This window comes from Crocuta crocuta, unplaced genomic scaffold (genome assembly GCF_008692635.1).
Source record: "Crocuta crocuta isolate KB4526 unplaced genomic scaffold, BGI_CrCroc_1.0 scaffold216, whole genome shotgun sequence".
Lineage (NCBI taxonomy): Eukaryota > Metazoa > Chordata > Mammalia > Carnivora > Hyaenidae > Crocuta > Crocuta crocuta.
Window position 1 is genome coordinate 2,040,832 of NW_027531504.1, and position 16,601 is coordinate 2,057,432.

At 34.4% G+C, this 16,601-nt stretch overlaps 1 protein-coding gene and 1 pseudogene across 2 annotated transcripts in view; both read left to right on the top strand.

Annotated features, from left to right (window-relative positions):
- BLTP3B (bridge-like lipid transfer protein family member 3B) overlaps window positions 1–16,601 on the top strand; it is a 106,409-nt gene that overhangs the window by 25,792 nt on the left and 64,016 nt on the right. For both annotated transcript variants that reach the window (XM_077772308.1, XM_077772309.1), the window contains 2 exons: window positions 13,861–14,023; window positions 15,651–15,689. In XM_077772308.1, coding sequence (XP_077628434.1) covers window positions 13,861–14,023; window positions 15,651–15,689 — 202 coding nt within the window. The remainder of the gene's footprint in view (window positions 1–13,860; window positions 14,024–15,650; window positions 15,690–16,601) is intronic.
- On the top strand, window positions 4,622–5,188 carry LOC144238445 (large ribosomal subunit protein uL6 pseudogene; annotated as a pseudogene).

Genomic DNA, 16,601 nt, shown 5'->3' on the forward strand with positions numbered 1-16,601 from the left:
AGAGTTGCATGCTCTACTGACTGAGCCAGCCATGTGCCCCAGTGTAGCTTTTTAAGAAGTCTTGAAATTGGTAGTATAAGGCCTCCAACTCTGTTCATCTTTTTTAAAGTTCAATCTTTTTTAAAGTTAGTTTGACATTCTACATCTTACATATTTATATAAATTTCAGAATCAGCCTGTTTCTACCAAAAAGCCTGCTGGGTATTTTGCTTGGGGCCTATAAATCTATCTGAAGAAATTTGACATCCTAAAAAATAGAGTCTTTTGATCTACCTATGTGTTTATTTCTCCATTTATTTATGTATTTTAAAATTTCATCAACATTTTATAGTTTTTAGTGTATAGGTCTTATATACCATTTGTCAGATTTATCCCTAAAAATTTTATACTTGTCGTATCAATGTAAGTGGTACTTTAAAATTTTCAGTTGCTGATTGCTGTTAGCACGTGAAAATAAGTTATGTTTTTTTAGTGGAATTTACATACAACAAAAATAAATAAGCCTTCTAATGCAACTTACATGACCTTTTTAAATAAGATTTTTATTTTGGAATACTTTCAGGCTTACAGGAAAGTGCTAAAGATAATACAGAGAGTTTTCATATACTTCACATCACATCTCCCCTATTGTTTGTGTGTGTGATTTCCTCTACTGTAGTTATTTAAAAAAATTTTTTTAACGTTTTATTTATTCTTGAGAGAGAGAGCACAAGTGGAGGAGGGGTAGAGGGAGAGAGGGACACAGAATCCAAAGCAGGCTCCAGGCTCTAAGGTGTCAGTACAGAGCCCAATATGGGTGGGGCTTGAACTCACAAGCCATGAGATCATGACCTGAGCTGAGTCGGACACCCAACCAACTGAGCCACCAGGCACCCCTCTATTGCAGTTTTTATTTTTGTAGAGGGATTACCATTAATGCAATTAAAACTGTGCATTTATCTCATTTTACTAGGATATACTGGTCAGTTTCTGTGCTGAAAGTATTAAAAATATTTTTCTGTGGTAAAAGAAAATAGGCTTTGGATTTCTTGTTTGCATTCATTCTATAAAACTTAGTGCCAAGTTGGCAGGTTTGTAAATATTTATTCTGGGCAGCAGTCCCGAGGCAGCCATTTATGCCCCTGCACAATGTTCTCTGCTAAGTTCCTAATAACAAAAATATGCATATAAGAAATTCTGAAAATTTTTATGAATCAAGAAGTATTATTTATTGGTTGAGAGACTTGTAGCAAAGATTTTTATTAGGCTTCTCATAGTTTTAATAAGAATTTTTCTGTGTTATGCTTTGGGTTTATGCTCTCAAACAATTTTCTTGAGTCATTAGAGCTTTTCATTTACCCTTTTGAAATAAGGTATACATGACAGATATTCTGTGGTTGAGAAAAACAAGATTTTAAGAAGTAGCTTTTCATGGTCTATTTTTAAAAAATGAAAAGGACAGGATTCAATAGCATTGGAGTCCATCTCTTTTATTATTAATATGTTAGTATGGTACATTTGTCTCAATTAATGAACTAATATTTATAAATTATTATTAAGTGTAGCTTGTACTTTATTTGAATTTCCTTAATTTTTACCTAACATCTGTTTTTTGTTCCAGGATCTCATTGTGAATATCACATCATGTCTAGTGATCATGTTGTTTTAGACTTCTCCTGGGTGTGACAGTTTCCCATACTTTCCTCCATTTTGATGGTCTTGAGAGTTTTCAGTAATAATGGTTAGATATTTTGTTCAGTATCTCTCAGTCAATATTTGTGTAGTGTTTTCTCTCATGATTAGAATGGATTATGGGTTTTTGGCAAAAAGATCACAGGAAAAATGCCATTTTTATTATGTCATATCAAAAGTACATACTATCAACATGTCATATTGTTGATGTTGGCCTTTATCAGATTCTGCACCATAAAGTTACTCTTTTGCTCACTTTCATACTATATACTTTGGAAAGAAAAGCCACACACAAAAGGAGTAAAGGGTTATGTTCCACTTCCCTGAGATTGTAATAAAGAAAAAAATAAGTTATTTGGAAATTTTCTGTATGGGAGATTTACTCTTATCTCCCAGTTATTTACTCAGTCATGTATTTATATCTATGTGGACTCATGTATATTTATTTTACATTTTGAGTTATAATCTAATAATTTAGTTTCTTGACCAAATTGTTCCATTGGGACTTCATTCTTTCACTTGGTTCCTATGTCCCTTCAATTAATTTTATTTTTTCCTACTGTTCTTATATCCTGTAACCTTGCTTAACTCATTTATTAGTTCTTATAGCCTTTTAAAAAAGATTCTGTATGGTTTTCTATACAGATGATCATGTTGTCTGAAGAAAAAAGGCTGTTTTACTTCTTTGCCAAACAGCATGTCTTTTTTTTTTCTTGCCTTATTGTGTTGCCTAGAACCTGAATAGAAGTGGTAAGAGCAGATATCCTTGCCTTGTCTCTGTCTTAGGAGCAAAGCATTTTAGTCTTCCATCTTTTCTTTTTTTTTTTACTGTTTTATTTATTTCTCAGAGTTAGAGAGAGAGAGAGCGCGAGAGCGAGCGAGCATGAGCAGGGGAGGGCCAGAGAGAGAGGGAGATACAGAATCTGAAACAGGCTCCAGACTCTGAGCTGGCTGTCAGCACAGAGCCCAATGCAGGGCTTGAACCCACGAACTGTGAAATCATGATCTGAGCCGAAGTCGGACACTTAACTGACTGAGCCATGCAGACACCCCTAGTCTTTCATCTTTAAGTATGATTTTAGCTGTAGGATTTTCATAGATGTCCTCTGTAGTTTGGAGGAAATTCTCTTCTGTTTCTAGTTTGTTGAGAGTTGTTTTTCCATGCATGCTGTTGACTTTTGTCCAGTGCTTTTTTATGTCTAGTTGAATCATCATGTGATTTTACTTTTTAATATGATAAATTACATTGGTTCATTTTTGAATGTTAAACCAATTTTCATACTTAGTCATGATGTACTTACATAGTTTTGTTAAACTGTGAGTTATACTTGCCTTGTGAAATCTCTGTGGTAGGTTGTAATCACTTTCGAAAAGAATGAGATAGAATAGAAAATATCAGACTGTATTAAACTATTGCTCCGTGAAATTTTCATTTTAATTGTATGGGTGTGTCTGTAAGTACCTGGCTGTAACATAAAATGTATTTCTTGACCTAACATATCAATATTTTTGAAAATAACTAGTTCACTTTTTTGAGCCTAAAGATAAATACAGCATAGAGTAGGGCAAGAAAGCAAGTAGCCCTAAGAGGAGAGTGCCAGATTAAAAGGTGTAACTGGGGTGAAAAAATAGCATTAGATAATGGAGAAAATGAGGAAATATGGGTTTCTTTAGAAAAGCCTCCTCTATTTTTCTTAGTTTTGAGTAGAGTGATCTTATGTCTGCCTGATGAAGTCCATGGACCATGGAAGGATATAATTAGTTGCAGATTAATAACTTAATATTCCTAGCCAAAGGACTTGGTAGTCTATCAGATTTTGGGAAGTCTCTTCAGGAACATCCTCTCTTGTGTGACCTAACATGTAGTCTTAAGGTACTTTGTTCTTTTCTAGAAATACTGTTTTGAATAAAATCAAGCAAAAGTTAGTAATTTTGCTTAAGCATAGATACTGGGTTTGTAATAGTTCCATATACAGTGAGAATTTAATCTTTGTGGGGAGGCACAGTATTGAGATACCAGTGATTTCTCTTAGTAGTTTATTTCATAGGTCTGAGTTGGGTGCAGTTTAGGAGAATGGAACAATGATGGGAGAAGAATCTTTATGGTACCTTTAAGTACTTTTTTAAAAATATGTATTTTTTAACTATTTTTGAGAGAGAGAGAGTGTGTGCGCATGAGCGGGAGGGGCAAAGTAAGAGGGAGACAGGATCCAAATTGGGCTGTGTGCTGACAGCAGAGAGCCCAACTATGGGAGTTTGAAGTCACAAATCGTGAGCTCATGACCTGAGCCAAACTCGCACGCTTAAGCAATTGCTTAGCCACCCAGGCACCTTTATGGTACCTTTAAGTTATAAAATACTGGATCTATGTTTCTCTGTCAGTCTTACTCCTTTATTATTTATCATCTTGATACTAAGATAGTGTTTTAGTTTCAAATTTCTGAAGGAAAGAATCTGATTAAACAGCCTAGATGCCTTTTCAACTTCTAGATCAATTAGCTGTACCCATGGAAGTATGTTAAAATGTCTTAGGTATTCACCTTTCTCCTGTATTTATAGCTTTTCTCTGGGAAGATAGAGTTGCTGGTAGCTGGGCAGCCACCCTAGAGGTGTTTATTTATAAATAATAAGTTAATTATATTAAATAACAATATTGAAAATCAAACTATAATATTGAAGCTTATTTTCTGGATGGTTAAAATTAATTCTTTTTCCTTAATACAGAGGCTGTCTTTACCTTTTTTTGATTCTAAAAGCCTCCTTTGAAAATATTATAAAATATTTTCGACCCCTTGAAGTCTATCCAAGAACTTCAGATTATAAGGTTCATAATCAAATAATTTAACATGCATTGTTAAATTCCTTGTAAAATCTAGCTGTTCATGCTGTTGCATGAAATATTACAGAATAGAAATGATTATTTCTGCTCTTTGCCACATCTGCTGTGAGAATGAAGACCATTCTCAGCAATCAGACTTCATACATTCCAGAAAATGTCAACATCACTCAGAAGGGATGCACTGTTATTGTAAAGAGCCCCTGAGGAACCCTGTGAATGGACTTTTCGGTTACCTGAATGTAGAATTCAGTCTTGGAGAGAAAAAGAAGAGGCTCTAAATTGACAGATGGTGGGGAAATAGAAAAGAACTGGCTATTGTTTGCACTGTCTATAGTCATGTACAAAACATGATCAAAGGCATTACACTGGGCTTCCATTACGTGATGTCTGTGTATGTTCACTTCCCCATCATTGTTGTTATTCAGGAGAATGGTTCTTTTGTTGAAATCCAAATTTCTTGGGTGAAAAATATATATATAGATGAGGCCAGGTGTTGCTTGTGCTGTATCACAAGCCAGAAAGGTGGGTTAATTCTTGAAGGAAATAACATTGAACTTGTATCAAACTCAGCTGCTCTGATTCAACAAGCCACAACAGTTACACAACAAGCATATCAGAAAATTTTTGGATGGTATCTATGTTTCTGAAAAAGGAACAGTTCAGCAGGCTGATGAATAAGGTAAAAGTTTAAGTTTTCCAGCCACAGGAACAGCAAGATGCTGGATGATTTTTCAGACTTATTTGTGATATTTTGTTTTATGTATTTTCATTTTTTCTTTTTAACGTTTATTCATTTTTGAGAGACAGAGAGAGAGCGCATGGGGGAGGGGCAACAAGAGAGGGAGACACAGAATCCAAACCAGACTCCAGGTTCTGAGCTGTCAGCACAGAGCCCAAAGTGGGGCTCAAACTGCTGGACCATGAGATCATGACCTGTGCTGAAGTAGGATGCTTAACCGACTGAACCACTCAGGTGCCCCTCATTTGTGATATTTTAAAGATGCAATAAAAGCTGTATTGATTTCGGACTTTTTCTTAAACCAATCATCATTTCCAGCTATTTGGCAGTTAAACCATTCAGAAGAAAGAAAGGAAGGAAAAGGAAAGAAAAGAAGTGGAGGGGAGGGCCACCTATGTGGCCCAGTTGGTTATGCGTCTGACTTCAGCTTAGGTCACAGTCTCATGGTTCATGGGTTTGTGACCCATGATGAGCTCTGTGCTGATAACTTGGAGCCTAGAGCCTGCTTTCAATTCTGTGTCTCCCTCTTTCTCTGCTCTTCTGCTTGTGCCCTGTTTCTTTCTGTCTCTCTCTCTCTCTCTCTCTCAAAAATAAACATTATGATATTTTTTTAAAAAGTGATTATTTTTAGTTACAACTCTTATTTGAGAAAATAATTATCAAGTAGCAGAGCCAATTATTAAGTTTCGAAGAAGAGCAGATATTGATGTGAATCATTAATAACATGTTCAATAATTGGAATCGTACGCAATGTCAGGACAAAGTGAATAACTCAAGAAATGTAGATTTACTGATGAGGTTTGAAAAGAATGTCCCAGGGTTTTATTATATGATTGCAAAGATCTGGGTGTAGAAGATAGGTAACTGGGTCAGAAAAGGATTTATAAACTGTGATGAGATTCTTTTGAGTTCTGAGAGTTTACGATTCTACTCCCCAAATACTGTGTTTAACCTGGAGATGGTACATTTCAGAAATCTGTTTCAGGTTGCTTTAGCAAATGAAACAACTTTATGATCCTTGTTTTTATGATATAGCTGTAGAATAGATCTGATGAAAGTTCAAAGAAATCATGACTAAAATTTATGTTAACATTTATGTTTTTATAGTAAATTTATGCTTGCTTTTTTATTCATGATATATTGCATACCTAGTGTTTTATTAAGCCAAAAAAGTTTTTTGAAAAATTTTCACTACTCATCATAATAAGGTTTCTGTGTTCATATCCTCTGTCTTTGTATTAATAATAACTAACACTCCCTGAGTTTTCCTGTGTATTAGGGACATTACCTAGCATTTTATACATTTTAAATCAGTTAATCCTCAAAACAGCCTCATGAAAGCAGGTATTACTGTTATCTTCATTTCACAAATAAGGAAACCAAAAGAGAGAGAGGTTGTGTAGTAAGTGGCATTTTTATTCCTACAGAGCTGGAATTGTTGACTTTTTGTGCATTTATGGCCTGTTACCTTAAGCAAATTATAAATCTTTGATTATGGACTTTGTTTTGCCATAAATGTCTGTTTAGCACAGTGCTTTTGCATGTAATAAAATGCATAATCTAAATTAAATGCATTCTTTCCATTTGCCTGAAAATTTTATTTCTCTAGTTAGATACTTTTGTTACTACTGAATAAACTAGTAAATGTATTTTCATGTATTATGTGTATTTAAGAAAATGTTGGATAAAGTGGAATCCTGTTTTCATATTTTAAGTATGTTTTAAATTGTTACATTGTTAAAGTCAATAAAATTAACCAATAAAATATATACATTTTCATTAAATTTTTTCTCATGGTAGGGTTGAGGGTCCCACTCTTTTTTTTTCTTAATGTTTTGTTTTGTTTTAAATTTGTGTGTGAGAGAGAGAGAGAGAGAGAGAGAGAGACAGCGACAGCATGAGCAGGGGAGGGCCAGAGAGAGGGAGATACAGAATATGAAACAGGGTCCAAAGAGAGAGAGAGAGATTAATGTTTTGTTTTGTTTTAAATTTGTGTGTGAGAGAGAGAGAGAGAGAGAGAGAGAGACAGCAACAGCATGAGCAGGGGAGGGCCAGAGAGAGGGAGATACAGAATATGAAACAGGCTCCAGGCTCTGAGCTAGCTGTCAGCACAGAGCCTGATGTGGGGCTCGAACCCATGAACTGTGAGATCATGACCTGAGCCAAAAGTCGGACGCTTAACCGACTGAGCCACCTAGGCAACCCAAGGGTCCAACTCTTGGCTTTGGTTCAGGTCATCATCTCATAGTTCGTAGGATCTAGCCTGGCATCAGGCTCTGCACTGATAGCCTGGACCCTGCTTGGAATTCTCTCTCTCTGCCCCTGCTGCACTCATGCACACATTCTGTCTCTTAAAATAAATATTCATAGGATACTAGTGTTAGAGTGAAGGACACATGTTTATTTTAAAATAAACCTCTTTGCCTGCCATAATAATGTACATAGTAATGAAACTGTGTTTCTGAATTTGAAAAATAAAAAAGGTCAGTAAGAGTTGTGCCCTTTTTATGACTTTCTTCTGTGCTGTTATGACTTTGATATATTCAGGTCAATCAGCTTTCTCCATTCTCCTTGTTTTGAGTCTTTGTTAACATCTATATTGGTTTTATATATATGTTATGCTTCATTTCTCCTACTCCTCCCTTCATCTTCAGTCAATAAATTATTCAGAAATTTAATTCATTGGCTTACATTTCTGCCATATTTTTTAAAGTTTGGTTTTAAAATGTTTACATAAGTGCTTAGAGCTTTAAATGGTTCTTTAGTGAGCAGTAGTGGTTTATTTCAGATAACAGTTTATTCTCTTTAGGATCAGGCCCTTCTCAACTATGCTTTTCAGTAGAGTAATACAATTATCTGGGTTTTCAGATGGCAATTTAGTTCAAAGAGTTGTAGCAACACTTGGAAAAAGCATAGGTAGAAAAATACCTCTTCCGTGCCTTGATACTCTTTCATGAGTTTTCATCCTTTTGTTTGCCTAGTATATATACTTAATGAAAGTCGCCTTTTATAATTAAATTATGACATATGTTGCTGAAGAATCATTCTGTTTCTGTTTTTGGAAGAAACATATTAAATGATTGGGGAAACATTTGTGCAAAATTACAATATATGTAAATTAAACCTAATATATGAATAATGGAAAATAAATAATTATACATATAACTGCTTACCCAATATAGTGAATCAGCTTTTTAATAGCTGTGAATGTAAGTTATCAATATGTCTTCTGATTTCCATTTAATATAGTTTAATAGATGATGTTTTCAAGATTAACTCTATAGCTTGGCTATTCTGAAGTATTATTTGGATAAATATGAACTTTTGATATTGGTTCAATTAAAAACTATAATCAATGTGTTCATAATTTAATCTGAATAGAAAGAGGGAAGGAAAAAGAGAACTCTTATTTGGATATCTGTTTTGTACCAGGTACTTTCCATATTATCTTTAATCCTCACTAGAGTTGTGTGAGGTTGGTGTTATTTTCCCCATATAGATGAGCAAACTGAAGGAGAGGTATCACAGTAAGTAGCTAAACAAGAATTCAAACTTACTTGTGTGACTTTAAGGCCCATCCTCTTTGCAGATGTTGTCCCTTTAGTATGTACTAAATTGAAGGTATAATTTCTTGTTTATGACATGTTATTTTAATCTTTTCATCATTCACTTTTACTCTCATAAGGCCTGTCTTTTGGGTTTCTGATGAACTTTTGTCTTTGTAAAAATGACATATACTCCTTATTAGAACGTTTAAACATTTAGAAAAGTATAAAGATCAAGAAATCTCAAATCTTACCAGCCAAAGGTACTCTTGATATTTGACATTTTACAGTGCACTTTTTTACATAATTGAAATCATAGTATGAGTAATTTTGAACCTTGAATTTTCATCATAATGACATAGGCATTTTCTTTATATGGTTGCCAACACGTATTATTTGATATGTATGTAGCATGGTATATCATAAGTAAAGGGATTATTCCCCCTTGGGCATTTATGTGCTTTCACTTTTTTCCTTTTGTAAATACCATTGAGATCAAGAACAGTCTTGTACATAACCAGTCAGGATGTTCCTTGATTTCTCCACTAACCCCTCCCACATGCACACACCATACCCATTTATCCCATCCTGCCCACCACTAAGGATGTAGAGTCAAATTTGTGTTCATGAATTATTCCGATAGTTTTGTCCATCTGTCTCTCTGTCCTTCCTTTCTTCCTGTCTCCCCCTTGAATATGCTTATAGTATTTTTGAAGTATAATTAGGTTCATTTGTTTTAGTTTCCTTTCAATTTTATTTTATTTTATTTTATTTTATTTTATTTTATTTTATTTTATTTTATNAGTCGGATGCTTAACCGACTAAGCCACCCAGGCACCCCTCCTTTCAATTTTAGATGCTTCCCTTCTTCTCATTCTTTCTCATTTTGTTTTTTACATATGTAGAGTATTAACATGCTTTCCAACGTCCAAACTATTCAAAAACCAACCCGTCTTGTATACTGCATCTGCTTACATCTACTCAGGACTTTGCCCTAGCAGTTATCTGTCCTTACTATACTATCAGTAGTTTTTGTTTTCTATATCATTATCACCAGCATATAAGCTTACTGAGTTTTCTTTTACCTTAATAAAAAAACAAAACCTGATTACAGCCTGTTTGTTTTTCCTGCCTCACTGGTTATTCTTTTTTTTAATCTCCTTTACTGGATTCTTTTATATTTCCTTGGCCTCTTAGTGGTCTCTGACCACAGTGTTTGAGCCATTTGATTTTCTGTCTTCATCTTGCGACCACAGATACCGTTTATAACATTGATGATTACCAAATTTATATCTGCAACTACAGAATGAGATTTGAATATCTAACTATCTAATTGGTATCTCTTCTTGGATATCTAATAGTCATCTCTTAAACTGTTCAAAGCCTAAATTCTGATCCTTAATCCCAAACTTATTTTTCCCTATTTTTCTTTACCCTGAAAATGACAACTCTATTCTTCCATTTACTAAGACTAAAAACCTTGGAGTCATCCTTGACTTCATTCTTTGTAATCAATTCCTTTTGGCTTTCCCTTTCAGATATATCTAGATTATTCCCTTTGTGCTGCTTCCTACTCTTCTTTCTTTATTCAAGGCAATATCTTGTCTTACCTGGATTATTGTAGTAACCTCCTGTCTTGGCTGCCTGCTTCTGTCCATGTCCACCCTTTCATATATTCTCAGTGTAGTGAACCTTAAAAATTAAAGTTTCCTATTCTAGGGGTGCCCGAGTGGCTCAGTCAGTTGAGTGTCTGACTTCTGCTCAGGTCACGATCTACGGTTTGTGAGTTTGATCCCCACATCGGGCTCTGTGCTGACAGCTCAGAGCCTGGAGCCTGCTTTGGATTTTGTCTCTCTCTCTGTCCCTCCCTGCTCATACTTTGTCTTTCTGTCTCTCTCTCAAAAATAAGTAAACGTTAAAAAAATTTTTTTAAAAAAGTTTCCTATTCTAGTTAAAACCATCTCTAGTCACTTTCATTTTTGCTCAGGATAAAACCAGAGTCCTTAGAGTGGCTTTAAAGATCCCACATGATTTGGCCCTTATTATTTCTCTAACTTACTCCATCTCCTTTTAGTCTTGCCTTTTTGTTCATTTCCTCCAACCACATTGATCTTCTTGCTATTCCTCAGACATGCCAAGCATGTTCCCACCTCAAGTTTTTACCTTTGCTTTTCCTTGGCCTAGAGCATTCATTCCATTAGGTATCTGTATAGCCACCTCCTTCACTTCCTTCAGATCTTTGCCCAAATGTCATTTTTCACTGAGGATTTTCCTGTCAACCCCCTTAAAAATTAAAAGGTCCTCTGCTTGCCCTTGCTATCTTAATTTTGCTTTGTTTTTTTCCTCCATAGTCAGAATCTGGCTTACTACATATTTAACTTATTTTTTCATTCTTTTCAGAACCCAGTCCCCTTAAGTTCCATGAAGACAGAGATTTTTATCTGTTTTGCTCGTTGTCATATTTCCATTGCCTGTTAATTTATAGGTATCAGTTAGTATTTATTGAATGAATGAATGAGTGAAATGGTTAAGGCCTTATAGAATCAAGTCCCTTCATTGTCCTCTCAGGTTTATATTCTGCTCCTCTGGTCCTCTTTTTACATTGAAGATGCTGATCTTTTTTCAGTTCTATTTTATACCGTGCGTCCTCCTTCCTTCCCTTCTTTTCCTTGCCTAGTTAACTTCTACTCATTCTTAAATATCAGCTCAAAAGTCCCTGTTTTCATAGAAGCTCTAGATTAAAACCTTGTACTGTATTCTCTCTTAGTCATGCTTTTTGGTGTTCTGTCTACCCAACTGAACTGAGAACTGCACAAAGGCAAGGACTTCTTGAGTGTACTGCTTGTCAGTATATGTGTCTGAATAGTGAATTCTCAGTAAGTAGGTATTGAATGATCCCTTCTAGCTCTAATAGTCTGCCTTGATGTAGTTAGTGGCAGGCTATTCCTATATGATTAGCAGTAGGAGCCTATCAGGAAATGTCATAGTATTAAACCAAATATGATTGGTGGTGAGTATAATATAACCTAGCATCACTGGTCATATATGGGTTAAATATGAATTCTGCATTTCTCAGGTGACCTTCTGTGAGAAAATATATATCCAGATAAAATATGGCTCAAGAAATTCTGGTTTAGAGTCCATGGGAAGCATGTGTATGTTGATAGATATTCTTGTTGATGTGTAGGGCATAACCAGTATATTTTGTTCCCTTTAATATTTAGTTTCAAAAAGCAGTAAAAGACTGGCTGATAACTCTTGATACCTGGTAGTTAATATTGTCAGTAGTTTTCATTTTGAAAAAAGTATTTCCTGGGAAGTTAGCAGTTTTTCATTTTTTAGGGTTGTTTGATTTATTTATTTTTTTATTTGAACAGTTTTTATTTAAAGTTGAATATAAGATTACTTTATTCCTGCATCTTCTCAATTGTTTCTTCCTTATATTTACCCTTTTCCTTTCCTACTAGGCAAGATGTGGCTTTATGTTCAAGAATCTTTTGGCGGTCTTTTTCTACTTTTAGTCTAATGATAACCATCTTGCCAGGATGAATGCCCACATGGACAGTTGTGCCATTCGCCTTTTTCACAGTACTTGTTTAGTGTAGATGACCTCGACTACTTTTCCAATTTGCTGACATTCATAGTGTCCTTGCACAACTTGTAATTCATCATCCTTTCAGATGGTCGTGGATCGAACATTGTACTTCTGTCTCAGCTCTTTTTTTTTATTACTGTTTTCATCATTATTAGTTGAGATATTGGGCATATAAGTTAATAAGTTAGTTTCTCATTATGTTCACTCATCTAAACAGTGGAAATAAAAATAGTATTGACTCTAATGGGTTATTGTGGGAATTAGATGAAATAGTAATGCTTACAAACGAAGAACCTGGTACACAGTAAACCCTTGGAAAATGTCCAATATTATTTAAACTTTTATTGTTACTTCCAGTCTTTTTTCTTAAGTTTAAGAATTTTCATTCTTCATCATCGAGATTCTGTGTTCTTTAGAATTTAGGGTCCACTCTCCCATGGGACTTTTGGCACTTTCATTAAGCACTTTTTTTTTTTTTTTCCATTAAGCACTTTATACTTCATTTATCTAAACTCTTACATAAAGGGTAAATGGTATTTGTACAGTGAATTTAGGATCATAAATAATTGGTATTTTTAAGTGTCACATAGGAAACACTGAAATTAGCTGCCAGGTAGACTTGCATGGTCCTCTTCTTCAGAGACCTTTTAGAAAAAGATTTATGTACTCTGAAGTATTCTTGAATGATCTGGGTTAGTTTCTAAAGCTTGGAATCTCTGGATGATTCTAAAAGGAGTACTGATAACCTTTGATACTGTTCTTGAGATGATGAATGGTGGCAGCTGCTCTTGCTACTTCTAAAGGGTTTCTTTAACCTTCTTTGTAGGTTGGTTAATAGAATAGGAATATCCCTTTTTGCGAAGTGGTTGTAGCAAAGTGAGCATAATGTGATATGGGATGGCTTTGAGCTATCCCCCCTGCCTCGCATAGTACCTGGAATAGTGGATGCTACTTAAATATTAATAAATTTGAAAGGCAGTAAGAACCAGATGATTGTATATGGGAATATGATATTCAAATGTATCCTGAGAACACTGTAGGCTTTGTGTATGGGAGCTATGGATAAGAGATCAAAACAATACTAACAAACCACGTCAAAAAATATGGATTAAAGTAGAGCTTATCACTGCGGTTTTGTGTTTCTTTGTGCTGCTATTACATTTTTTTTTAAATGTTTTATTTATTTCTAGGAGAGAGAGAGAGACAGCGCGAGCAGGGGAGGGTCAGAGAGAGAGGGAGTCACAGACTGAAACAGGCTCCAGGCTCCGAGCTGGCAGTCAGCACAGAGCCCGGCGCGGGGCCCGAACCCACGAACCGCGAGATCATGACCTAAGCGAAAGTCGGACGCTTAACCGACTAAGCCACCCAGGCACCCCCGGCTATTACATTTTTAATGCTCTGTATATTTGCAAGAATGACTGGGGTATAATAAGTGACACTAAAATAATTGCCAATATATGTTCTCTTTCAGATTTACTAAAAATTTATCTCCTGACAAGATAAATCTGAGTACCCTCAAAGGAGAAGGTGAACTGAAGAATTTGGAGCTGGATGAAGAGGTGCTCCAGAATATGTTGGATTTGCCAACATGGCTTGCTATCAACAAAGTTTTCTGTAATAAAGCATCTATTAGGGTGAGATTTTTGATAAATGTGGAAAGCATTTTCTATTTTCATTTTTTATTTCATTCCTGTCTTAAAATAAGTATTTTGTTGTAGATAGTTCAATAAAAAGCATTTTTATTAACATAATTTAAAAAGACATAACTGTGTCTAAATAATTGCACGAATGTGTGTCTGGTGAACTTAATTGAAGTCATATACTAATGTATTAGAAATTTGACACATATTCAAAGATATTTTTTCATAGTATTTGTTGTTAATTGGGACAATTTAAATTTGTAGTAAGTAAACACAATTTCAAATAAAGACGTGAAGACACAAATCCTTATTCTGTACACCATACTTTTATTTGACATTTTATTTCCTCATTTGTTTTTTCCTTGAGGATTTTTAAGTTTATTATTTCTTATTATTATTGTTATTCTTCCTTATTAAAACTTATTCCTATTTACCTTTGACTTTAATTGTATATCATATCACTTCTTGCTCTTAAAGACCAGGTGTTTTGAGAATCTTCTCAGTAGAAATACTGCAGGAGTAATCTGTTTCATAAAATTAAAATTGGACTCCAAAGAAAAGATTGTGGGAAGATTCATATATTCTTTGATGGTCACCTTTAATTTTTGTTATATCCTACATATACCTAAATATCTATAAAGATGTGACTTTTTAGTGTGAGGCATGCTTGGACATTAGTTATTTGATATTACCTATATTTTACATGAATAGCCTTGTTTTTGTATTTTTCTTGAGTAGCTACAAAAAGATTGGTTAGAATTTTCTTTTCTTTTCTTTTCTTTTTAATTTTTTAAAAAGACTTTATTTTTAAGTAACCTCCACACCCAACGTGGGGCTCGAACTCATGACTCTGATATCAAAAGTCATATGCTCTTCTGACTGAGCCAGCCAGAAGCCAGAAGCTGTGGTCAGAATTTTAGAATTAAAAAAACTGTTAAATGAACAAAACACTGATCATGCTTTGCTGGGAAATCTTAATTTAAGTTATGAAGTTAAGGGGTGCCTGGCTGGCTCAGTCTATAGAGCATGTGATTTTTAATCTCAGGGTTATGAGTTGTAAGTCCCACATTGGGTATGGAGCCTACTTTAAATAAATTACGAAGTTAACATGTGTTTTAAGGTCTGGAAAAAAAAGAAACCTAAGAGGACCTGAAATTCTTATTTTAATAGATAATCAAGAAAATATGATTAGTAGTCTTTCCCTATACAAAACAGGTACATCTGATTTTAAGAGTCTGAATGAATTGCTCATTTTATTACTTTGCAATTTGAGAAAAAAGTCTTCTGATAAAATTTGGTACGTCTGTCACTATATTAAGAGAACATCTGGGAAGCCTGCGTGGCATAGTTGGGTAAGCGTCTGACTCTTGATTTTGGCTCAGGTCATGATCTCATGGTCCTGATATTGAGCCCCACGTTGTGCTCTGTACTGACAGCAAAGAGCCTGCTTGGGATCCTCTGTCTCCCTCTCTCTCTGCCCCTATCCCACTCATGTGTGGGCACATGTGCGTGCTCTCTACGTAAATAAACTTTTTTTTTTAAAAGAACATTTGTGTTGATTGCTATTTTTTAATGAATGATTTTAAAGAAAATAATTTTTAAAAACTTTTTCTTTTGGTAGATCCCATGGACCAAATTGAAAACACATCCCATCTGTTTGGTGAGTTCTGCATTGCCTCAGAAATAAACATTTATATATGCATATGAGCTAAGTACTTTGCTAATATTAATCCTTATTTCATAGAAATATGATCTGGCTTTTCCCACTAATTAGCTTTTATTTTATTTGAATGGTACTTAGTTTTCTCAGCCCTTAAATGAGAAGTTTGAACTTTAAAATGGGAGGGTCTTTAAAATTTTTCAGATGTATTATATTATGTTCTAAGTTGGTATATTTTTATTGTATCATTTAGCTCTTTATTGATATACTGTGGCAGTTTTAATAACATTTAATTCAAGCTTTCTGTGTTTCCAATTTTAATCATGTAGTAAATTAAATATATACATTAATATACTTTCCTTTTTTAAAGAAAATTGAAGAAAGGTTGGTCATTTGGTTACTTACTGATTCATTTATTCCACAAATATTTATTGAGTATCTTCCCCATTCCCTTAGGAAGCTTAATATTTTTATAGAGGAGACTGACAATGAATACGTAAGCAAATAAAGCACTTTCAGATAATAAATGCTGTATTAAAATAGAGAATGAAGAATTACTAAGTTTTGTTAGTGATGATTACCAAGGACATTTGATCTTCAAGAAAAACTGTTACCTTGAAAGAAATTTTTTTCATTTTGGAAGTGTTTATTTTTTCACATTCCTTGCATATTTCATATTTTTCATTGTTGTATGTCTTAAATCTCAAGTTTTTGATTAGGATAAGCTTTTATGGTTACTTAAGTCCCATTCATTAATATATAATCTCATGTAGCAATTAATAATGTTATACATTCTGGGATTAGAGATTGTACTTGTGTAAAATCCGATTTCACCAGCATATGGCTACTTGTAGTTTTTTTCATAATCCTGTATGCCCACAGCTTTTCTTTTAATATCAGATAATGAATGCC